Source organism: Globicephala melas, chromosome 15 (genome assembly GCF_963455315.2).
Source record: "Globicephala melas chromosome 15, mGloMel1.2, whole genome shotgun sequence".
Taxonomy (NCBI): domain Eukaryota; kingdom Metazoa; phylum Chordata; class Mammalia; order Artiodactyla; family Delphinidae; genus Globicephala; species Globicephala melas.
This window is the reverse complement of record NC_083328.1, coordinates 38802350-38827725: the sequence shown is the minus strand read 5'-3', so window position 1 is coordinate 38827725 and position 25376 is coordinate 38802350. Positions and strand designations below refer to the sequence as shown.

Below are 25376 nucleotides of genomic sequence, written 5' to 3'. Positions count from 1 at the left end.
GATTGCAATCTCTTTGAAGATAGTGACGTGCCCTCTCTGAACTGACCCCCAGCATAACTTGTCCTCACATCTAGGGCCCGGAGGGGGCGCTGCTGCAGGGGAAGTCAGTTGGTTTTAAACGAAGCATTTCTCCCTACTGTTCGCATGTTGCGCAACCCTGCTCAGGGTGACACCCACCGCCATCTCAGCCCGGAGGGGCCAGGGGCGCAGGCGCGGCGCCGCTGGGATTCGAACCTTCGCGGCCCGCCGGGCCACAGCCTTCCCGGAATCAGCGCCAGCAAGCACGGTCGCTGGCCCGGAGTGGGCGGGGCCGGCCGGCGCCCCCTCCCCCGTTCGGCCGCGCGTTCCGGGCCCGCCCCGCCCCCGCGCTGGGCCGAGCGCCGCGCCGCGCGGCTCCGCCCCTCACAGGCCCCGCCCCCGAGGCTCCCCGCAGCTCCTCCCCTCTCCCATTGGCCGAAGCGGAGACCCGCCTCTCCGCCCAATGGCCGCCGCCGCGGCTCGGCCGCCCGCGCTCTGACTGGTCAGCGGCCGGCGGAGTGGCGGGGCACGGGCCAATGGGGAGAGGCGGCTCGATGAATGGCTGGCCCGGGTGGGGAAGGCAGGAGGCGGCGATCCCGGCGGAGGGGGCCGTTTGCCAGCTCCGAGGCAGAAAGTGCCACGACTCCACACGCGCGCACGCAGCCAGCGAGCAGCCGGAGCGGACGGCGGACGGGGCGGGTGGCGTCGGGGTCGCGGCGCCTGCAGTTGCTCGGGGGCGGCTTCTCGGCGGAGGCTCGGCCGGCTCCTCTCTCCCGGTTCCGCGGCGGCGGCGGCGGCTCCTGCCCTCTCGCTCTCCCTCCCGCGTCTCCGGCTGCAGGTAAGAAACTTGGCCGGGCCCTGCAGCGGCGGTGGCGGCGCGCGGGCCGGGCCGTCGGGGCGCCGGGGCCGGGCCGGGCGGGCCGCGCCGGGAGTGACACGTCTCCCTGGTGGCCCCTCCCCCGGCGGCGCCCCCGGCCGTCGCCGCGGCGGCGGACCCTGGGTGTCCGGGCGGGCCCTGGGGGCGTGTGCCGGGCCGAACCCGGTGCAGGGGCGTTGGCCGAGCGTGCCCGAGGTGTGGACCCCACGCCCTCGCCGTCTGCGGGACCTGCGGCGGCCCCGCGGCGCGACGTGGCCGCCCCCCCCCACTTCTCTCTGTCCTTCCCAGCCGGGCCGTCGGGCCGGCCGGCGCGCTCCGAAGTTGGGCGAAGAAAGTTGGCGGCGGGGCGGGGCGGCGCACAGCTGGCGGAGGAAGGGGTTAAGCTTCGGGAAGCGGCTGGATGACGTTGCCGGGCTGGAGTCCGGGCTGGGGGGGTGGGGGCGGGCGGAAGGCGGCTGGGGCCGGCGGGGGAGGGGGCGGGATTGAATGGGGGCCCGAGCCGAGCGCGCCCGCCTCGGGCTGCGGCTGGGGGCGCGGCGGGGCCGGGCGGCGCCGACGGGGCGGGCCGGGCTCGGGGCCGCGGGGCCCGCCGTGCGGAGACCCGGACCGTCCGGGTCCGGACGCCCGGCGGCCGCGGTGGCAACTTCCCGGAGTGCGGGAGGCGGCTCCCTGCTCCCCCTGGCGGCGGGGCCGGGGGCGCTGTTTGCCCGGCCGGCCGCGCGGACCCGGTGCGAGGGCGCCCGGCGGGGGGACGATGAATGGGCCGGCGGTGCCAGGCCCGGCGGAAGTGGCACCTCCGGCCCGGCCGTCAAGCGCGCTGGCACCCCGCCTGGCTCCCGCCCCGGGTCCCGGGCTCCCGGCCTGGCGCCGGGCAGGGGAGGGCGGGCTGGGGTCCGCGCTTCCCGGGCAGCATCTGGGAAGCCTCGGGGAACCCTCCCCACATTGCAGATCACAAACGGTAGCTCGGGTGGTGTCATGGCTAAGGGGTGGGCTTCCGAAAGCCGGCACCGTGGGGAGTCGGCCAGGCTGTTTCACTCCGGGGTCCGCTTCCACGTCGGAACAGCCGGGCTGCCGGAGAGAGAACCGTGAAGACCCAGCACGTGTAGGGAGTAGTCCACAGGTGTTGACTGTTACTGTTTTTGCATGAGTTTCTAGGGTGTTCGGGCCGGGAGGGTGGTGGGGTCTGGGTTTGGCTCTGGCCCACTCGCTGCGGACGCAGCCTTGCCACGTCCTGTCGTCTGGATCCCACCCCTGCCACGCTGCAGACCCTTTGCTCAGGTTGCTTAACCTCTCTGAACCCGGGTTTCCTTATCTGTAGCCTGGAGATAGAACCACCCACTCACTGTAGGGTCGGGCAGCCTCCCAGGTAAGTGCTGGGAAACCCTGGGACCTTGTGCCAGCAGAAGGAAGTTTGGCAATAACTCCTGGAGGTCGGAGGTCAGCAGAGTCTAGGAAGCATCTAGAAAATGAAACTTTGCAGGCTCTTGGGAGCCTCGCGGGTCACTGTTTGCCTGGTGTGCTGGAACCTTCAGAGCGGGGGCGTTTGTGTGGCGTTTTCTGGACTTTGGGGAGGAGGTCTCTTCAGAGCTTTGGCTGTTCCCGCGGGGCTGGGAAGCACTCTGCCTCCCCCTACGCTTTCCTCTGTGCTTGGCTGTCCTGACTTCCCCCTGATCCAACCCCAGAGAAGGCTCTGTGATCCTGCAGCGGGCTGTGGTGACGTCTCTGTTCCTTTATGAACTCTCCAAAGGTCAGGCCCACTGTGGGCTGCCAACTTGTTTTCCTTCCAGAAAGAAGCTTCCGGTTCTGAGGGCCTGGAGATGCCACTTCCCTCTCTGATGAAGCGAAGGAGGAAAGCTGGAGGCAGGAGGCGGAGCAGGGCTTGCACGTTCAGGGCTTCTGGACCCGTTGAGCTGCAGGGTGGCGGGGTGGGTGGCCAGATAGGGAGAGAAAGGTGTCTCGGGGACTGGAAACAGCCGCCAGGGAGTCGAGCCGCAGGCACTGTGCTGGATCAGAACTCTTCACTTTCACAGTTAGGAGTTGGCCTCTGAACATCTCTACAGAGATTAAGAAGTTAGTTTGGTACCTTGGTGCATGAATAGTTTTTGGTGATGGGAGAATTTTAAATAAATCCCAAGCCACTGAGTCACATTTGAGCAATTATGCTCTTTGCTGAAACGAGCCCTAAGTCAGTAGGCTGTAGTGATGATACAGCACCAAATTCCATGTAAGTGGCTGAATGCAAACCATTTGATTGGCATCCTGGTTTATTATGTAGCAGGGACGCCTTTTAAAAATGTCAGGACCCCAGACTTTTCTTACTTGTTCTTTTATTCCAAGGAGTTTTAACGAGGAGGTGAGTGACGTATAGGCAAGGAGTCAACCATTCTTTTCGAGAATCCAGATTTTTCTGTGCTAAAATCTTGTTTTGGGAGAAAAAATATGGTCAGTGAGAATGATGACGGTGGAGACACTGCTGTCCATCTGTACGTTCTGGCCCGGCGATGGTTAAGGCCTGGCCCGTAACACAATAATTGCGGATGAAATGAGGTAGACCAACACACATGTTAAATTTTCTCCAGCTATCTCATTGGACAGCCGAAGCTCAGCCCAACTTGATTTTTAAGGTTTACTGTTTAGAGTCAGATTCACGGCTTTGGTGTACATCTCGGCCTCACAGCAGCCAGTTTCCATAGCGTAGATGTGGTTGTTCCCATCCTGTGGATGAGAACGTGGAGGCCCAGCAGGTCAGTTCCTGTTGCCCAGCTGCTGGGTGATGTGGGCACGGCCTTCTGAATGTTCACCGACACCTACAGGCCGTATAATTCCATACTCGTTGGGACAGTAAGTACCCCAGGAAGCACCTGGAATTGGAAGATGGAAACGAAGGCAGGGATTCAGTGTGGGATGTGGCAGTACCAAGACAGGGCTTTCATTTCATGTCTTTGTCAAGCTTCTCCTGTGTGCCAGGCCTTCAGACACCACAAACGAACCTTGTTCGTGTCCGAAGACACTCCATCTAGAACTGTGTTGTCCAGTACGGTAGCCACACGGAGGTATTTCAACTTAATTAAAGTTAAATAAAATTAAATTAGTGGCTGTTCATGCGCTTCCACCTAATAAGATGTCACCTTTAGAAAGCAGTTCTTCCTGACCCTTGGTGTGCATTATAAACTGCATGTTAAGGGAAAGAAGGCAGGGGAGCAGGGGCGTAGCACAGACAGTGGTCCTGCCCTGGAGAGCTTCTTACCTAACACCAAGGGCATCAAAGTGGTCAAATGTAACAGACACGGAAGATAGGTATTGGGCAGAAAACATATGGCTTGTAGGGAAAGTAAATATTTAATTCTAAGTGAGAGAGCCTGGGCAAGAGGGCCACTTAGCATTATGGAAAATTAACCTGGGGACTTCCTAGGAGGCTGTTTTCTTAGGCACACAAGTTCTGATGAGTCTCCTGAAACAGGCAGGCCGACTCCCACGACTGGAGGCCAGACACATGTAGCGTGTTTCCTTTAAGAGCTGTAAATGACATGCATCTCCCACATGCCTAGCAACGCAGGGCAACTTTAATTTATAAAGAAAGTTCTGTAATTTCTACGTTGGATTATTTTGGCAAGGCTGGAACAGCTGCCGATCTCCTAACCTTACACGGTCCAGGGTGCAGGCATTTTCCTGTTTGGCGGGCAGCAGTTGCTTCCTGGCTCTTTGCAGGGCTTTGTTATATTCCATAGAACTTTGAAAGGATCACTGGATAGTATTTGGGGAGAATTTCTGAATTCTTGGCTTTACTAGTGGCCTCATCTTAGTACATTGTGTAGAGTAACGTCAAACCAGTTAACAGCCCAGAGTGATAGACAGCTACTTTCTTGTTGGTCAGACAGGAGGCCCCTAAGGTTGTGGCGGAAGTGATCAGCTATTTATAGTGATAGTGAATACCATCTGCTGGCTCCAGAGTTGGAATAGAAGACCATCTTAGACCCAAAGCTCTAATTCTGTGCCCTGGCCCTGGTTGAGGTGTGAGTGAACCAGGTGTGTTTCAGGCTGTCTTGAGACTGGTTCCCAGCTGGAGCCCTGCATGGATGGAACTTGGCTGGCACGTGAGGTTTGTTCAGGCCCGGTTGCTAAACAACTGAGCCACCTTTTAAAATTGGAGAAGTTGTTGTTGTTAAAATCTAGATTTGGGGGTTCTCTTGGGGAAAGTGGGAATTTCTGGGCACACCAGTTCTGCTTTCTCAGGTGGCAGCCGTGGACTGTGGTTGTCTTCCCCAGGCAGGGGCTGTGCTCTCCTCCCAGCCTCGCTCACAGTACGTGCTTGGGTGCCAGTGGTCCCCGAGGGACACTGTCTACTCCAGCGTCTGGGAGCAAAGAGGAGCTGGAGGGCGTCCGCATGTGACCTGCGTAGTCACCGGCGTCCCCCACTGGCTGCAGCTTGGGGCAGCGGGGGGAGCAGTGGTCTGGGTTCTAGTCCCCAGAGTAAGTGGTGTGACCTTGGATGTGACTGTTCTCGTCCCTTGGCTTCAGTTTCCTCCTCGTGTAATATGAAACCAGGCCAGTTGGCTCCATCTTTCAGGCCACACATCGTGCTTTATCCTTCACTCCATGCCTTCTCACACTTGTATCCTTTACGACGGCAAACGTGTCAGCTCCGTCCACTCTCACCGCATCCCCTGGTGCCAGCCTGGTGCAGACCCCTCATCCCCCGGGTTATTTCACTAGGTCTGAAGTGGTCTGCCTGCTTTTGCCCTCACCCCCTGCCTTCTGGTCTGTTCCCAGAGCAGATCGTGCCACCCTGTGTTCAGGACCCTCCTTGGCCAGAGTCTGTCCAGTGGCCTCCAAGGCCCTACTTTTCCCTCAGGCTTCACTGCTGCCACCCCCACCCCCTGCTCTGTTTCCCGGGCAGGCCCTTCTGCCGCAGGGCCTTTGCACATGCTCTTGCTCTCCCTGGGGAGCTTTTTCCCAGACGGCCATGTGGCTTTGCTCCCCCACCATCCTCAGGTCTGTGCATTGTGACCTCCCTGACCACCCTATTTAAAGTGACAGGCCCGGTGACCCCAGTCCCACTTCTCTGCATGGCTTTGTTTTCATTATCACCACCTGATGTGTCACATATGTGACTGACTTTGTCATTTCTGACACTGGATTGTAAGCTCTCCCAGTGCAGGGTTGTGGCTGCCCTGTTTCCCCGAGGTGTCCCTAGTGTCTGGACAGTGGCACACAGTAGGTGCCCATCCTTGCCGAGCTAACAGGTGATTTTCTAGTGCCTGTGTTCTGTGAGTACATTATCATTTAGCCTCAAGTAGCCTGGATTCCTAGAGCATCAAATATAAACACAAAAAACATATTCCAAAGCCAAGTGACTTTGGGATTCCCCCCCAGCCAGGCTCCAGTTGGGAGACTGACCGTTACACTCATGGCGGTGCTGCCACATGTGGCCCATCCTGCTCCGCCAGCAGAAGCCAATGCTCTGAAGTGACCCTTGGCAGAAGGCTTGGGCGTTCGCTCTCTCCCAGGTGCCCTGCACCTGCAGGCCGGTTAGATTGGTCTCAGCGCTGCCTGTTCTCCGCTGTCCGTCACCCACGCGGGGGCCTCACCAGACCGGGCCCTTCCCAGGTGCCTGCGCTGGTTCCAGGAGGAGAATTCGCAGTGAGCATCCTTTATTTCCCGGCGGAGCTGATGAGCTAGATGGGTTTGCAGAGCAGCCGAGCGTATCAGTGACGACGCCCTCACCAGGAAACAAAACGTTATTTTTGGTTTGAACAGTGCACTGCCTCTGAAAAGAGGTGGGTTTTGTGTTTCGTGAGCAAGAGTGCTCCTTCGTGGTAGGAGGGGAAATTCTTTTCCGGTAGTTGGCATTCCATTCTCCCTTCTTTTAGTCAGACTTTGTTGGACTGAGAGGGCTGGATGAGGTGAACCTCCCGCCTCCCAGATGGCGTTTCCTCGAGGACCGGGCGTGGACGCTGGGCAGGTGTGGGATACTGGAGACAGGTGGGCTGGCTGATCGCAGCCCCTTCCAGGCCGAGCCCACATCCCTCGTTGTCTCCTCTCTGCCTGCCTTTGCTTTTAGGCAAAGAAATGGAAAAGTAGATCATAGATTCCTGGCCCCTCCTGACGGGAGGATCTGGCCTACGCACTTCACGCAGAACCGTGAGAGACCGGGTTCTGGCCCTCAGCCCAGGCAGTATGTTCTATTGGAACTTTTCATTCAGTGGTTAAAATGTACAACTCAGCTGTAGCAAAACGATTTCCTTTTTAATTAAGGCTCATCCTGCATAGGAATTAGATGCAACTTTATTTCTGTTGAACACGTTTTCATTTCTTGGTGAGTTCTAGATCATCGTAGTTGGGGAATTCCGTAGTAACTGCAGTGACTCGGGGAAGGGGTCAGTGCGCAAGAGTGAGCGGTGACGACACCGTCAACAGCGGCCTCGTTAGTGACATGTCGTTAGGGGCATGGACGGGGCTTTAGCCACGGCCGAGCTGGCCACTGCAGCCTGTGTTGTTGCCTCCAACCTCAGAGGGAAGCCCTGAGGTTTGTTCTGAACAGTCTGGTTTTGGAAGCCGCAGGGACAGTGAGGTCTGTGGGGCTTGGAGGTGGGAGGCGGTGCCCACTGTGACCTTGGTCCCCACTTCCCCTCTCTTGGGAGCTGCGTAGTGAGCGCATATGAGGGGCCTGGGGGTGGCAGGAGTGTATGTGCCGTGACAGACCCGCCTGGCATCAGAGATGCTCCTCCTTTGAGAGCTGTGTGGATGCATTTTCCTACCAAAGTTGGCATGTGTGTATATACATATTTTAACTCTTCACTAAAGTAGAACAAATACAGAAAAATGCGCTGTCCCGCCTGCAGCTCACGGAGCGGCGCCCCACGTGGCCAGCCAGACAAGAAGCATTGTCCCCCAGCAGCTCATTTCGTGCCCCTCGGGTTGCTGCCCGTGCCCGGGGGTAACCACACCCCTGACCTGTAGCTCACAGGTCCCTCGCGCCTGCGCGTGGACTCGGGGCAAGTGGACACACGGCCTGTGCTCATCGTGGCCTCCCATTCGACGTTATGTGTGAGCATGAGGTCCATCCGTGGTCTTGGGCTATTGTAGTTCATCCCCCTATTGTACATACTCTGCACATCACTGTGCAGGGGCACTTGGATAGTTTCCACTTTCGGGCTTCTGTTTTGATGTACTCTAAATTACACGATAATGTAAAATGCAGTCTTGCCCCTGACTTTGGCGACCCCGTGTCCACTTTTCCACGGGGTCTGTTTCCAGGGGTGGGGCTGCAGCAACGGGAGGCATATGCTCAGCTGTGGACAACAGTGCGGACTCCCCAGAGCGCTGGTCCTCATTTGTACTCCCACCAGCAGCCTAGGATCTTGGAACATGACTTCAACAAGGAACCAGGGTGAAGTTGAGTTACCACTGCTACTGATAAGAAGCACCCCCTCGTGCTGCCCTCCCCATGTCCTGGAGATGGTTCATCAAAGAGGAGCCTTTGCATAGGGCTTGCGGAAAAGGGTCAGGTTTTACTGCCGGTGAGCAGATGCTGTCCAAGCAGAAAGGCAACCCCTCGCAGTACATGAGGGAGGGCTCACAGAGCTTTGATCTGCGGGGAGATTCTTCATCAGACCCCCCCACCTCACCCCGGTTCCAACAAGGTAGATGTAGTGACTGTTGGAGTGTTAAGTGGATTTCTTCAAAACAAAGGAGCCGGCCGTTGGGTACCAGAGGTCACTCCGCCTGAGCCTCTGCCCACCTGCTGGGACCCTGCGCAGAGCCCAGGGCCGGGAGGCAAGGGCACTGGGCAGGCTCCCCTCCTCCTGGGACAGATGTGCATCCAGGCTTGGATCTGGGAGTCACCCTACCCAACAGCCCTCCTGTCACATCGCAGGGATGACCTCTTTCCTTTTAAGAGCTTGCCTGGCTGGGGTTTGGTTTGGCCACGAGTGGCAGCAGTGCCAAATGTCAGTAGCTTGAAGAAGTAAGGGTGGGCTGTGTTCCGGTGACAGGGTGGACTGGTGGGCTGGACCAGTCTTCTCACTCGGGTGGGGCAAGTGCTACAGAACAGATGAAAACAACACCTGTGGAAAGCACTGAATGGCTTGGAAGATCCTGAGGAAGGTAGTGAGGAGACCAGAGTCTCAGTGCAAAGAATAACCCTGGATGGTGAGCACAGTCCTGAGGGCGTTCGGTGAACTGGGCAAACTGTGAGTTCCGATGGCACCTCTGGGCGCAGGGGGCAGAGACCAAGGTGGGCAGGATGATGGAAGCTGTGCCCACCGAGGACTCTTGCACCTCCAGGGTGAAGGTGAGTCAGAAGTAAGCCCATCCCCTCCTGAGATGTTGTCCTTCGTGCAGATCCTGTGACCTCAGTGGTAGGACATTTTCCAGCCAATTCTGATTCTTTGTAGAGTGCCCCACAGCCGGTCCACAAGCGAGCAGGTCTTTGAAGGACTGCGCCTTTATCCTCGGCTCAAGGCAAACGAGCATCCCTGGTTGAGAATAACCAAACACAGAACGCCAGGCGTTCAGTGAATGAGGACCAGCAGGAGCTCTGTGAAAACAGAGACAGTGAGTGGTTGACACAGTGTTTAAAAGCACTTCTTACTCTGCTTAAAGTAATGGACAAGGTGGAAAATACCTACAAAGAAAGGAAACTGTTAAGTGACCTAACACATTTGATAAAGGAATCAGGTGCAGTTTCTAGCCATGGGCAGCTCAACCACTATAGTTAAAAACCCAACAGATTGAAGTGTGTGATTGAACTGGAAGATAGAGCAGAATGTACAGGTTTCACTTTAGAACAAAATAGGACTTGTAAGTAACTTGTAAGACCAACTGAGAATCAGGGAGAAGAGGTGGTGTGCCAGAGCCCGTGTTGGACGAAATAATGACTGAGAATTGTACAGAATGGAGAAGACACCCATCCAAACAAGGGAAAAACACCCACATGTAGAAAGTGTAGTGATACAGCAACCAAAGGAAAAGATTCCAGAGTGAGGGTGAAATAAAGGTAACTTTTAAGGCAAAAACCAAGACCGTTAATTAGTGACATCTTGGCTAAAGGAAACTCTCCAGGATGTTCTTGGAAGGAAAATAGTGCCAAACGGAAAGAAGAATGAAGAAGGTGGGAACATTTGGGCAACTCTAAACAAATGTGAAATAATAATAATAATGTTGGGAGGGGCACTGGGAAAAGGATATGGTTAATAACACCTAAGTTAGGGGGGTGTTAGAATTAGCGGAGGGAGTAAAGTTTTGTTTAATTTTGAACTTTGTGAACCTCACATATTATTGTGTTTTAAAGGTTGTCACTAAAGAATAGAAACTGTATTCTGCAATAGTAGAGGGGAAGAAATGGAGTGATTTAAAAACAATCCAAAAAGAGATAAGAAAGGAGACAAAAAGAACTCCAGGACTGGTGGGGAAATAACACAAAATAAGATTATAGAGTTAAACTCAACTATATCAGCATTTAAAATGTAAATTGGGGACTTCCCTGGTGGCGCAGTGGTTAAGAATCCATGCTCCCAATGCAGGGGGCCCGGGTTCAATCCCTGGTCAGGGAACTAGATCCCACATACATGCTGCAACTAAGAGTTCGCAGGCCGCAACTAAGGATCCCACCTGCCGCAACTAAGACCCGGTGCAACCAAATAAATTAAAAAAAGAAAAAAAATTTTTTTTTTAATTGTAAATTGACTAAATACTCCAGTTAAAACATAAAGATATCTTACTGGATTTTAAAAATCCAACTCTTGTTTACAAGAGACGGTGAAAATGAAAGAATATATAAAACAAAAATTGACAGAACTACAGGAAATGGTCAAATCTATAAGCATAGTAGAGAATTTTACAATATCCTCTCAGTAATTGACAGCTAAGCAGACAAAAAATCACTAAGGATTAGAACTTTGAACAAAATTAGGAATGTGATCTATGACTCTATATAAATAAAACAAAACACTGTAGCCAGCTAATACCTATTTGACTTCAGAATTTTCAAAGATTGGCTGTATCCAGGGCCTTAAAGTCAATCTCAACAAATGAAAGGATTGAAATTATGTAGAGCAGGTAGTCCGACCAGAGGTCAGTTAAACTAGAAATATGAATAAAAAGATAAATAGAGAATCTCCATGTATGTGTATATTAAAATAAAACACTTCTAGCATGTATTTGTAGGTCAAAAAAAGAAGGAAAATAGAAAATATTTTGAAATGAATGATGAAGATACTACACATCAAAACTTGTAGGATGTAGCTAAAATATTTATAGGGAAATTGATAACTTTAAATACACATATTAAGAAAGAAGATGAAAATTAATGAGCTAAGTAAGCATCTGTCTCCAGAAGTAACAAAGTCAAAATAAACCACTCAGAAGGAAGTGACAATGAGAAGGGATTAACGAAACAGAAAACAAGTAAATATACAGTGGAGAAGTTCATTCTTACAAAAGATGAATAATGTTGAAAAATATCAAGCAAAATTGGTCAAGAAAAAGGCACAAATAACATCAAGAGTGTAAAATGGGACTTCACTACAGATGTGGTGACGTTAAAAAGATGAGTGGTTATCATGAACAACTTGTGCTAATAAATAAAAGCAAAGCAGTGTCATAGGTGTTTATTAACCACCAGAGGAGGGGGCTCTACCACACATTGTTTGTATAAGCCGCCTTTTTTCATCTCAACATGGTGATAATTTTGCAAGTTTTAACAACAGTGAATTTCTGGGAACATATAACTTAACAACACTAAGCTAAGAAGAGAACCAAGAACCTGATGAAGGCACACCTGCAGGAAAGTCTACAGCAAACATTGCACTGCATAGCAAGACGCCCAGAAGTTTTGCTTTGAGATCAGGAAGAACAGGCTGCCAGCTGACACGCCTTCTCTTGAGCACGGTGTTGGCCGTCCTGCCCTGTGCAGAAATTCAAGAGAAGTGAAGCGGAGGATAGAAAGATTGGGAAGAAAGTAGTAGAATTACTACTAGTAGAAAGTTAGTAGAATTAGGCAAGGTTGCTGTGGGTTGGGGGGGAAAACCCTACAGAAATCAATTACATGTCAGTATTACCAGCAACAAACAGAAAATGAAACTTAAGAGAGACCCCATCTGCAATAGTGTAAAAGCCGAAAAACCAAGAAGAAAATAACTCTTTCCCAAAGCGTGTGAGACCCCACAGTGTGTGTTCTCTTCCTCCGCCAGGATGCCTGTGCTTTTCTGTTTCAAGGTGGTTCTCATAACCCTGTGACTGTGTAAATGAGTGGCCCCTGCCTGATTGGTATTTAGTGGAGCCTACACAGACGCTTGGAGCGTGGATGTGCCCAGGTTTGATTGGACACGGTGGGGAGACCACTGATCCTGCTTCCTGGGAGCTTCGTGTCCACTGCAGGAAGAACTCTGCACATCTGAACTGCTCGTGGGCGATTTGAGGACTCAGGACTCCTGACCCCTACCTCAGGGGCGTGTAGTGAGCCCTGTAGGCTCCTCGTAAGTGCTCAGAAGATTTAGGTCCATTCAAGTACCTACTTTTCCAAAGACTGTTATATTGGAGAAACACAAAAGCATGTCAATGCTTTGTTTTTTTTTCCTTAGCAAAGAAATTGAATCTGAAGTGGCCGGTGAAAAAGCCAAGGCTGAGAATAGAATACATTTCTATTTTTAGTGTTTTATCTTTCTTTAAAATGAATAGCATTGTTTCTTTGAAGTAGGAAGTCAGTTATTTCCATCCTCTTAAAACATGAAATAAATTATTTCCGAATACTATATCTTTTAGTTACAAGATTTTCTCTTAGTTTTAGGTTAAAAAAAAAAAAAAGAAAAGAAAAAGAAAGAAGAATTAGAGGTCACACTTAAAATTTTAGATGAGATGACCTGAAAACTCTCTTCTCTATAAACATTTAGAAATGTTAGATGGAGCTAATAAGCGTTCTCTAAAAAGCATAGCTGAGTTTACAAGGTAGTAAAAGAGATTACCGAATGCCATAAGACAAGGGCGGGGACTGTCTGGGTCCAGAGGTGAGCTGCCCCTGCAGTGTGGGTGTCGCGTAGTCCTCCGAAGTCTGGGTCTTGGGTCATTGGTTTTTATGTCCGGGTGGGAGCTGGGTGTGGGGAGTGGGAACCCAACTCACACTCCAATGTAAAACCTGCACTGAAGGGACAGACTAGTGGCCAGGGGAGATGGCATGGGAGCTTATCTGTTTTGTCCTGAGGCGGGGGAGGCAGAGTCTCCTGGGAATATTTAACAGGAGCTGCTGCATCTAAAAATGTGTCCCTACCTGCCGCCTTCTCTGAAGGCTTCGTTGAAGCAAAGATAAAATAGCTCTTTAGAGACAAGCCTGAAATTCAGCCCAGACAGGGTTGCAACTTAATAAATTCCTGCCAGAGTCACTGTCAGAGGTATAAAAGTAGGTAGTGGAAAACATTAATGGGAAAAAATAACACCAGGGAAAAAACAAGGCGAACTTGAAAAAAAATAGAATAACTCAAAGGACTGATTATAGAACTGGTTAGATTCAGCTGAAGAGACAATTGGCGAAGTGGAGCGTATGTCCGAGTGGTAGCACAGAGAGATTGAGGTCTAGTTAGGACTTCTACCACAAAGAAACAGGAGCAAGGAAATCTCCAGAGAACTGAGTGGCCAAGGGCTTTCCAGAACTGGTGAAAAACATGAGAAAGCACAGTGAGCCTAAGATAATAAAAATAAATAACACGTCTAAAGGCATTGGTAAAGGCTTGGAACCCCAAAGATGGAGCTTAAAAGCGAGGAGGTATTTTTAAAAGGTATTACAAAGGAATGACAGCTCAACAACATGTTTTTCCATAGTAAGCACACACCCTGCCACGGCTGCCAACCAAAAAAGCCAGAAGACAGATAAGATAATATCTTCAAAGTGGTGAGAGAAAATAACTGTCAGCACGGGACTGTGGACCCAGTTAATCCATTCATGCAGAGCGAGGGTGAAGGAAAGAAGTCCTTCCAGGGCTGTGAGGACTGCGGGTGTTTATCAAGAGGAGACTGTTGCTGAAGCAAGTAGTCGAGGACGTGCTTTGGGGAGACTCAAAAGAAGGCGTGAGGTGCACGAAGCAGTGGCCAGCAGCAGACTGGGAACCGTTTGGGTAATTTAACACGAGTGTCTGGAACTCCAAGCACCCGCAGGTCGCCCAAGTATGTGTGAGGGAGAAGTGGGTGGAGCACCAAGGCTCCTGGGAAGTGTCAGGTGTGTATGTTAGGAGAACGTAAGGGGAAAAGACATTTTAATTACAGTTTTTTAAAAATTTTTTATTTATTTATTTATTTATGGCTATGTTGGGCCTTCGTTTCTGTGCGAGGGCTCTCTCTAGTTGCGGCAAGTGGGGGCCGCTCTTCATCGCGGTGCGTGGGCCTCTCACTGTTGTGGCCTCTCCTGTTGCAGAGCACAGGCTCCAGACGCGCAGGCTCAGTAGTTGTGGCTCACGGGCCTAGTTGCTCCGCGGCATGTGGGATCCTCCCAGACCAGGGCTCGAACCCGTGTCCCCTGCATTAGCAGGCAGATTCTCAACCACTGCGCCACCAGGGAAGCCCATTAATTACAGTTTTTTAAAAGAGCGCTTGCACACAGACACACACAAGAACAGAAGAGTAACTTTCAAACACAGAGGAAAAGATGTCCAGTGGAATGCAAATAAATAAATAAATAAAGGGGGAATAAGCAAAGAAAAAGTATTGTAAATAGGAGTAACAAAATAAGGGTATAAATGAGTCCAGATACGTAGGCAATCACAGTAGATGTTGGTGAACTAACCGTACCAGTTAAGAAAGCAAATTGCCATGCTGGTCTGACAATAAAATCCAGCTATATGCTGCTTTTAAGAGCTCCACTTAGAACATGTGAACCCAGAAAGGTTGCATGTGGAGAACAGAAAATGATTCTAGGCCAATATTAACCCCCCCAAAATTGGCATAACTTTTTTTTTTTAACTGGAGTATAATTGCCTTACAATGTTGTGTTAGTTTCTGCTGTACCACAAAGTGAATCAGCTATATATATATACATATATCCCCCCCATCCCATCCATCTAGGTCATCACAGAGCACCGAGCTGAGCTCCCTGTGCTATGCAGCAGGTTCCCACTAGCTGTCTATTTTACACATAGTAGTGTATTCAGACATACAATCAGAATGAAGTGGAAAAAAAAAGGATCATTATTAGGGATAAAGAGGATCACTTTAGGGGCTTCCCTGGTGACGCAGTGGTTGAGAGTCCACCTGCCGATGCAGGGGACACGGGTTCGTGCCCCGGTCCGGGAAGATCCCACATGCCGCGGAGCAGCTAGGCCCGTGAGCCACGGCCGCTGAGCCTGCGCGTCCGGAGCCTGTGCTCCGCAACAGGAGAGGCCACAGCAGTGAGAGGCCCACGTACCACCAAAAAAAAAAAAAAAAAATCACTTTATAATAAAGGAAAAAATAGTAGGCACTTTATCAGAAAGATGTAACAATTCTGATCTTATATTCACCTAATAGATGCCCTCCAAATAAAACACAAATCAACAGATTTCCAGGAGAAACTGATAAAGCCATGATCAGGGAGGTTCATGTCAAGAAGTTAGAACAGTATAAACCAATGGAAGTTGGAGGAAGGAATAATGAAAATTAATTATATAGATTGGATCACAAACCCAAAAGCTGGTTCTGGAATCATCATTGAAATTGAAATAGCAATTAAAAATCAGCTCTCTGCCAAAGGGAACCTTCATACACTGTTGGTGGGAATGTAAATTAGTGCAGCCACTGTGGAAAACAGAACAGTGTGGAGGTTCCTCAAAAAACTAAAAATAGAACTACAGTATGACCCAGCACTCCTACTCCTGAGTATATATCTGAAAAAAACAAAAACACTAATTCAGAAATATACATGCACCCCAGTGTTCATAGCAGCACTATTTATAATAGCCAAGACATGGAAACAACCTAAATGTCCATCGACAGATGAATGAATAAAAGATGTGATATATATATCGCATATATATTTATATATACGTATATGATGGAATACTACTCAGCCATAAAAAAAGAATGAAATTTTGCCGTTTGCGACAACATGGGTGAACCTAGAAGGTATTGTGCGAAGTGAAATAAGTCAGACAGAGAAAGAAAAATACCGTATGATGTCACTTATATGTGGAATCTAAAAAATACAACAAACTAGTGAATATAACAAAAAAGAAGCAGATTCACAGTATAGAGAACAAACTAGTGGTTGCCAGTGGGGAGAGGGAAGCGAGGAGGGGCGAGAGAGGGGTAGGAGATTAAGAGGCACAAACTATTAGATATAAAATAAGCTACAAGGGTCTATTGTACAACATGGGGAGTATAGCCAATATTTTATAATAACTATAAATGGAGTAGGTTTATACTTTAAAAACCTTTCAAAATTGTGAATCACTGTATTGTATACCTGTAACTTATATAATATACAGCAACTATACTTCAGTTAAAGAAAAATCAGCTCTCTACCCACTCTCCCCCCTCCAAGAACAGATCTCGAAAAACCAGATTCTGACAGTTTTACAGGCAAGTTCTTGTGAACCTACAAAGGATGGAGGAAAAGAGATTGTAGCTCATCTTATGGGACTGAAGTGACCTTGCTACCAAGACTGCGTAAGAACAGTCTGAGAATGAGCTCTGACTTGCCCCGCTTGACAGCACAGCCACCCGAATCCCACATAAAAATGTGAACAGACCAAATCTAGTGAGGGATTAGAAAAGAAAAGACCCACCGTCAAGAAGTGTTTACACCATCAGAACCACCTGTGAGTTAACATTAGAATATATTCTTTTAATTCAATCCAATTCAGATTAAATGTCAAGTGGTAAAGAGAAAGCATTTGCTAAAATACCCTATTAAAAAAGGAAAGGTAACTAGGAACATAAGATAGCTTAACCTGATCAAAGGTTTCTACCAAAAGCCTACAGTCAACACAGCATCTAACAGTGAAGGATCAGAAGTGGAGACCTGGCCGTGAGACCAGCGAGCCTGGAGCCGGCTCTGTGAGACGAGAGAGAAGCGATGGTGTGGATTAGAAAGCAAGAAATTACTCTTTTCACAGGTGATTTTTCTTGAAGAGGATCCACAAACTCCTGGATTTGATGAGAGTTTAGCTTAATATTTGGGTAAACGACACACACGCAAAAATGAATAACTTTGCTGGTTGTCTGTAGCTAGAAAAAGAAAAAGATATCTTTTTCTAGTACATTTAAAAATAGCAATAACCTTAACAACAACAAAAAAGATGTGTAAGACTTCTATAGAGAAGATCATAAAAGCTCCCTGCAAGTATGAAAGAACATTGAAATAAGTGGAGTGCTACACGCTCCATTCACCGACAGCTCCCATAGTATACAGCATCGGCTCTCCCCATGTTCACCTGTAAATTCAGTGTGTTTCAAATAAAAGTTCCAGTAGAATTTTTGGAAGGGATGCATAGACCAAAATGTAGTATTGACGCAGGGCGTAAATAACATTTAGGTGGAACAAAGTGTGAGTCCGGTGAGGAGGGATCCACGTGTACTGCAAACCAGATGGGACAGAGGAGGCTGTAAAAGTCGGGGGGTGGCGGGGATGGACCAGTCCGGAAGGGGCGCTGGGTAACTTAAGCCGTGGGGGAAGCTGACCCTGTTTCCTTTCCTATGCCAGAGTAGATCCCAGGTGATTAGAAACCCAGCTATGAAAAGTGTTCTGAAGTTTGTAGAAGGAAATAAACAGTGAAAGGACTTCTCTCCCAGTGGTTGGAACCTGGGTGGCTGAGAGTCAGGGGTGTAAGGGAGGTTTTCACTCGGTATCAACCCCTTTGTTCCTTTTGCGTTTTGACTCCTAGGAATGCGTTGCCTTTCTCCAACACAACTGAGTAATTATTTAGATTTAAAGGATAGCAACAGATTTTTCCTTAAAAAAAGAAAAAGGAAACAGGTTCTCTTTGACTCTGGGGTGGTAGCAATGAAACAAGAAAACACTGTGAAACAAAACAGTGAAACAATTTTTCAAACAAAATTGGTTGAAAAAGAAACCGCAGACTTGGATACAAATGGTTAATATCCAAATGTGTAAAGGGCACCTACAAATGAGGGAAAAAGACAACCCTTTAGAAAATGGGCCAAGGGTATGAGCAGACAACGTCGTGGAAGCAGCATGAAGGGCAGCTCACCATGGGAGGCACGTGGGGCCGCATCCGGGTGTGAGTGCAGGAGGAGATGGTGCGGGCCGCAGAGGGCGGAGCTCGCGGCACTGCCCTGGGGGAGCAGCCCTGGGCCCTGCGGTGTGTCCTAGAGGATGAAATGCTGCCAGGTGATGCCCGCAGTGGTGTCTCACGCAGCCCTCACCGTAGCGGTGCTGGACATGTGTAAGCACACGCACGCGTGTGGAAGTGGTGGCGTTCTGAGTATTGGTTCTCTCTGGAGAGAAGGATGAGATACTACATATATGTATCTAAAGTAAATGGGGAAAGATGTTTGGATTTGCTAAACCTGGGTGGTAGGTAAATGGACGTTCATGATATTTTTCTTAATCTTCCGTATATTTGAAATATTTCATAATATTTACAAAAACAAGGAGACAGTGATCCTGATGCAGCCGCACCTGCTAGTGTCTCCATTTTATTGTCGTTGTGTTTTGGGTTGTGCCTTCCTGGTAAGTCACCTACCTCCCAGGAGATGGGGCTTGGGCTCAGTCGGGAGGCTTCGTCTCGCTCCCCTGCCGTGGCTTCTCCAAGTGCCCACACGTGGCCCCCGAGGAGCAGCTGGAGAGTGATGAGACCCCGCCCCAGCGGTGCTGTTGAGGGCCCTTTTCGCAAAACGTCCCCAAATCCCCATTGCCAAGTTGGACTGAACTGGCCAGACTGGACAAGCCAGGTCGGGCCACACGAATCAGCAAATGTAGTCCGTGCCTGGGGCGTCCACTTAACTTCTGTTCCCGAGTCCTTACTCCCAGGAGCAGAGGAAAGCCATTCTCTGAGGAGCCCCGAGGTGGCCCAGGGCATGTCAGCCGGCCAGGCCTGGGAGCGGTCCCCGAGCCTCGGGGGAGTCTTCTGCCCCCTGCCCTGGCAGGCCTTCACCTTTCTGCTTTGCACTCTAAGCGGACTGGCCATAGTAAATAAGAGTGCGCATTTCATAGAGGTTTCCGGGATTGACGGAGTGCAGGTTCTTTGTGGTCAGCCCACACAGGATGCAGTGGCACGGTTGGCCGGATTCTTTGCCCTCCTGGGCACGGCCCTTGGGGAAACCCTGCGGGAGATTCCCTCTGGGGGCCTTTTACCATGGTGGGGATTTCAGAAGCGAAGCGCCAGAAGGCCGACCTTGAAGGCTGACCTTGAGAGCGTCCTTGAGGCATCGCTGGCTTTGCTGTGCCTGTGAGCACAGGTGGCACTCCCGCCCCTCGAGCAGGAGCTGACTCTGCGGGGCAGCGGGAAGGCGGCTCCCACCTCGACTTCTTGGCTGTCCGTGGTGATGGTGATGTGTCCTGAGCCTTCACTGTTTCACTGAGTTACCACAAATCTAGGGCTTTTCATCTTCCTGTGAAAGCGTCCTTTCAAAGAAACTCATACTCAGGAGTTAGTGGTGGGGATACAATTTCTTTCTGGAGCAGCGGTCCTGCAAAGCTGGGAAGACACATCTGTGATGGACTCAGATATCTGTCTGTCCACTGCGGAGGGAAGTGCTCTCCCAGCTGGCTTTTCTCCACTCTGCCCCTGACAGAGAATATATTTTTGTATCCCGTGTTTGCCTAACTTGAGAGTCAAAGCTGACTTTTCAACCGTGGCTTTTCTAACCAAACCACACATCTGCAGAGCCCACGGTGGGGGGCAGGCGCCCATCGTGGGGGTGGTGGCCCTGGGACTCCAGGGGACCCGACCTCCAGGGCTTGTTGGGGACGCCACCCGGGGCTTACGGACCCTCAGCCAGGGTGACCCGGGCCCCTGGCGTGGTGCTGCCTCTGGAGAAGGGGTGTTTCAAAGGAGTTTTGTATCCATTCTTTTTCAGATTCTTTTTCCATGTAGGTCATTACAGAGCATTGAGTAGAGTTCCCTGTGCTGTACAGAAGGTCAAAGGGTTTTTGTCATCTGAATAGGATGGATATAGTGATTATGGTGTTGCTTTGTACCTGAAACGTGTCCACATTGGCGAAGTTCTGAGGGGTGCTTGTGAGGACCCGGAGTTTCAGTTGGTGGACGCCCTCCAAGCAGCGGGGTTAGAACGGGGCCTGGAACGTTCCAGCTTCTTGTCCCTGTCCTCCCACCCACGGGACCCCCCTCCAGGCCTTTTGCACACTTGGCTGCGAGGATCCCGAAGGGCTCGTGTGGGGTGACCTCTCCTGACTGTCATGTGTGAGGGGCCCTGGCTGTGTATCTCGCTGCCAGAACCCATGGCCCGGGGTCAGAACCCGCTGCCCCAGGAGTCTACCTCGGGCCTGAGGAGTGGAATGTGGAGCTTGACCTGGAGCTGCAGGCCCGGCGACAGTCTGGGTGAAGTAAGTGTCACAGCCGCAGCTGAGGGACTTACCACCGTGGAGAGCAGAGCGCGTTCCACCCTCTTCCCGCAAGGGTTCTGTAGAAAGACGGAGAAACTGTGCTCTGGGGACCCGGGGGCCGTTCAGCTCTCCCCCTTGCTGCCTTCCTCCCCCACCTCACCATTGCGTTCCCTTCTCAGGTCCACTGCTTGTCCTCCTGGGGGAGCTGTTTCTCACTCCCCAGTTCAGGGGACTGGAATATGATTGTAGTAGCATCAATATTAGTTGATAAAAGTTGAATGTATCCAAGAAATGAGCCTGTTGGAGTTTCTCACTGAAGTCAGATTTAGCCCGGCTGACAGCTGATGGGTGTGGACCTGGCCACCTCTGACCCTATGGACTTTGGTCCCCAGCCAGCAAGAAGGGGTGGTTCATCCTCTTGATTGGGAGTTTGTCATCAGGCAAAGGGTCCCCTCCCCAGGGCGAGGAGTGGACCTGGTGACACTGTCCTCCTCCCTCTTTGCAGCCTCTGGATGTGAAATTCCAAACCTGGAGTCTTACTTGGTCGGCTTCCCAAGACTGGTATTTCCTGTTTCCTAATGTGCAAGTTTGCAGGTTGCATAGCTCTTCGGAGCTATCACTGGCTAAAGGCCATTTTTCCTCACCAACTTTTGATCACCTTTCCGGATTGTAATGCGTGGGTTCTCATCTTTGGCCCTGGGTAGCTGTGTTTATCAGCACTGGAGGAAATGGAGGCAGCAGAGTCAGATGGCTCGCAAGGGCCTGCTGGCCTGGACGCTGTGGCTGAGAGCCGGCAGCCGTGTTTGGTTTGACTCACATGGTATTTTTAAAATCAGTCAACTTCACGTTAAGCAAAAAAAAATTTTCTGTCCTAATGTGAGAAAGCGAAAGATCTCTCAACACGGTGCCCGCATGTCTACAGTAATCAGCTGTGGCTGGGCGTCACCTGGCCCTAATGTAGTGGGGCAGTTTGCCACAGTCCTCACTACTCCCAATTGTCTCACACCTGGCCGGTGCTTGTGCTCATGTGCATCTTTGACCCCTGCCGTGAGGAACATCGTGAACTGGGAGCATGGCATCTGAGTCTCCTGGGTGTTATGTGCCCTGAGTATAGAGCTCCTCGCTGCTGTCTCTCCATGGCTTCGTATGTCCCGGCACTAATGGAATATCTTATGTAAGAGTTGCTCACTTCTGAAGGGGGCGGGGAGAATGGGTGACATCGGAGATGGCCTGAGTTTGTTTCTTCCTTCACTTTATCAGTCTGAAGAATTAGTGAAACCGTAAGTCAGGTGTTAGGGGTGGGGTTGGTGCTTGTTGAATACCTCAGTTTCTACAAAAAATAATTGACATGTATGTATTTGGCAGGTGAAAGGAAAGCAAGCCAGGATGGATATTTACGACACCCAGACCTTGGGGGTTGTGGTCTTTGGTGGATTCATGGTTGTTTCCGCCATCGGCATCTTCCTGGTGTCGACGTTCTCCATGAAGGAGACGTCGTATGAAGAAGCTCTAGCCAACCAGCGCAGGGAGATGGCGAAAACTCACCACCAGAAAGTGGAGAAGAAAAAGAAGGAGAAAACAGTGGAGAAGAAAGGAAAGACCAAGAAAAAGGACGAGAAACCCAACGGGAAGATACCTGACCATGAGCCAGGCCCCAACGTGACCATCCTCCCCAAGGACGCAGTGCGGGCGCCTGCAGTGGCAGTGGCTCCAACCCCCGTCCAGTCCCCCGTGGTCATTCCCCCTGTAGCCACGGTACCAGCCATGCCCCAGGAGAAGCCGGCTTCTTCCCCTAAGGACAAAAAGAAGAAGGAGAAAAAAGTGGCAAAGGTGGAACCAGCAGTCAGTTCTGTAGTAAATTCCATCCAGGTTCTTGCCTCAAAGGCTGCCATTTTGGAAGCCGCTCCCAAGGAGGTCCCTATGGTGGTTGTGTCCCCAGTGGGTGCCAAGGGCAGTGCCTCTGCCACCAGTGCTATGCAGGGCAAGAAGGCAGAGGGGGCCCAGAACCAGGGCAAGAAGGGAGAGGGGGCCCCCAACCAGGGCAGGAAGGCAGAGGGGGCCCAGAACCAGGGCAAGAAGGGAGAGGGGACCCAGAACCAGGGCAAGAAGACAGAGGGGGCCCCCACCCAGGGCAAGAAGACAGAGGGGGCCCCCAACCAGGGCAAGAAGACAGAGGGGGCCCCCAACCAGGGCAAGAAGACAGAGGGGGCCCCCAACCAGGGCAAGAAGTTAGAGGGGGCCCCCAACCAGGGCAAGAAGACAGAGGGGACCCCCAACCAGGGCAGGAAGACAGAGGGGGCCCAGAACCAGGGCAAGAAGACAGAGGGGGCCCAGAGCCAGGGCAAGAAGACAGAGGGGGCCCCGAACCAGGGCAAGAAGGGAGAGGGGGCCCCCAACCAGGGCAAGAAGGGAGAGGGGGCCCCCAACCAGGGCAAGAAGACAGAGGAGGCCCCCAACCAGGGCAAGAAGGGAGAGGGGGCCCCCAACCAGGGCAAGAAGACAGAGGGGGCCCCCAACCAGGGCAGGAAGACAGAGGGGGCCCCCAACCAGGGCAAGAAGGGAGAGGGGGCCCCCAACCAGGGCAAGAAGGGAGAGGGGGCCCCCAACCAGGGCAGGAAGGCAGAGGGGACCCCCAACCAGGGCAGGAAGACAGAGGGGGCCCCCAACCAGGGCAAGAAGGCAGAGGGAGCCCCCAACCAAGGCAAGAAGACAGAGGGGACCCAGAACCAGGGCAAGAAGACAGAGGGGACCCCCAACCAGGGCAAGAAGACAGAGGGGGCCCCCAACCAGGGCAAGAAGACAGAGGGGGCCCAGAACCAGGGCAAAAAGACAGAGGGGGCCCCCAACCAGGGCAAGAAGACAGAGGGGGCCCCCAACCAGGGCAAGAAGACAGAGGGGCCCCAGAACCAGGGCAAGAAGGGAGAGGGGGCCCAGAACCAGGGCAAGAAGACAGAGGGGGCCCCCAACCAGGGCAAGAAGACAGAGGGGCCCCAGAACCAGGGCAAGAAGGGAGAGGGGGCCCAGAACCAGGGGAAGAAGGCAGAGGGAACCCCCAACCAGGGCAGGAAAGCGGAGGGGGGCCAGAATCAGGGCAAAAAGGCAGATTCGGTTGCTAATCAGGGCACAAAGGCGGAGGGTGTTGCAAACCAGGGGAAAAAAGCAGAAGGGGGGGCCCCCAATCAAGGCAAAAAGGCAGAGGGAACCTTGAACCAGGGCAGAAAGTCAGAAGGGTCCCCCAACCAGGGCAAAAAGGTGGATGCATCTGCCAACCAGGGTAAAAAGGCAGAGTCAGCTCCTATGCAGGGCAAAAATGCAGATATGGTCCAGAGCCAGGAGGCACAAAAGCAAGAAGCTCCTGTGAAGAAGAAGTCTGGGTCTAAGAAGAAAGGTGAGCCTGGTGAGTAGCTTTGATTTCTTTATGACTTTGGAGGGAAAAGCAGTCTTTAAGTGGCTTATGGATTCCCTTTGGGGAAGCCATCTGTATCAGTCAGCTATCGCCACATGGCTGCATAACAAACATCCCAGAATTCAGGGTCTCACGGTGTCAGTCGTTTATTCCTGCTCATGTTTCTGTTGACTTGGCTGGAGGTTGACTGGTTGGGGTTATCTCGGCTGGTGGCTCTGCTTCATGCTGCAGTTTAACTGGTTCAGCTCCTGCTGCAGGTTGAACATAGGTCTCTTCTATGTGTTACTTCTGGGGCCCTGGCCGAGGCATCAGTGACTCTCGAGGGCAGAGGCCCTCCCATGGTTTTGGCAGAGCTGTGAAAGGGCACTGCTCAAACCAGCATCCTGTTGGCTAGAGCAGGCCATGAGACTGAGCCTGAGTCAAGGGGCAGGAAGTCTACTGTCCCCAGTGGGAGGGACTGCGGAGCGACCTGGGAAAAGGTGTGAGTTGAGGAGGGGTGAGGAATTAGGAGCAGTGACTCCATCCACCACCCAGTCTAGGACAGTTCCGTGTCTTGCAGTCTTTCTCAAACGTCTGGCTGCGTTCTGTCAGCCTGTTCTGCGTTCTTACCTCACCTGGTGCTTTAGCATAGCTTTGTTCTTTTCTAGATGTTTGTTGCATGAGTAGCAGTAGGATGACGTTTCTGAGAAACAATGGCATCCACACACCTGCCTCCCAGTTTTCCCTCTTCGCTACCCCCAACCCCCGTTATGTAATGGAGCATTAATAGCACATTAAAATAGACATTATGTATCAGATACATATATTAGATAATGTAGAACATGAATGTCCATTATCTTTTTAGTATGGATTACTGTAGAAATTGGGCCCGCGAGTTCCTGTTTCATATTCATCACTCACTTGATACAGTAGTCTGATGTTTTCTTCCTCCCTCCCTCCCTTTCTCTCTCTCTCTCTTCTTCTCTTTCTCTCTAGATTTCTTTCTTTCTTAGATTAGCCATTAGTTGATTTGGAAAATTAATTGCATTTGTCTTGGTGAGGTACATTAGGGGCTTTGAAACGTTTGGACCTGTGCCAGGTAGGCAGGGCCCTACGTTTTTTCCCTCTGTGAAGTTGTATCTGCTTTGCTGTTTCCTCCGCCCCAACTTCTGGGGGGACATTTACTCAGGCAACACTCGTCCCATGTGAGGGTCAGGGACTGGCCCACCTTGCCCCACAGGCCATGTCAGCCTCTCAGGCCCTTTGAAAACCCAGGCGCTCAGCCTCAACCCTGACTCCGTGGCGGAGGGAGAGCACGCTGCCCTCTCTTCACGGTGATGCTCCACTTGACCCTGGGAGGAGGGCATTCGAGGCAGAAGACGGGGATGCAGGTGAGAGCTGCCTGTTCTCTGGCTTCTCGCGCATCAGGTGTGTTCAGACTAGAGCTTCCTGTGGTCATCGTTACTGTGTAGGGCTTTGGCCATTGAAGTAAGGTATGAAACAGAAACATGATAATATTAGAAAGGAAGGCAAAATTGTCCTAATTTGCAGGTAATAAAGAACCTTGTTGGGAGGAAGACCTAACTTAACGACCTGTGTGAACCCAC

At 51.4% G+C, this 25376-nt stretch overlaps 1 protein-coding gene across 2 annotated transcripts in view; it reads left to right on the top strand.

The window, feature by feature from the left end:
* The first annotated feature begins 723 nt into the window (after positions 1-723).
* The window catches only part of RRBP1 (ribosome binding protein 1), a 58851-nt gene continuing 34198 nt past the window's right edge, over positions 724-25376 (top strand). For both annotated transcript variants that reach the window (XM_060284717.1, XM_060284718.2), the window contains exons 1-2: positions 724-856; positions 21750-23781. In XM_060284717.1, the coding sequence (XP_060140700.1) occupies positions 21771-23781 (2011 nt within the window). In that variant the 5' untranslated portion in view covers positions 724-856; positions 21750-21770. The remainder of the gene's footprint in view (positions 857-21749; positions 23782-25376) is intronic.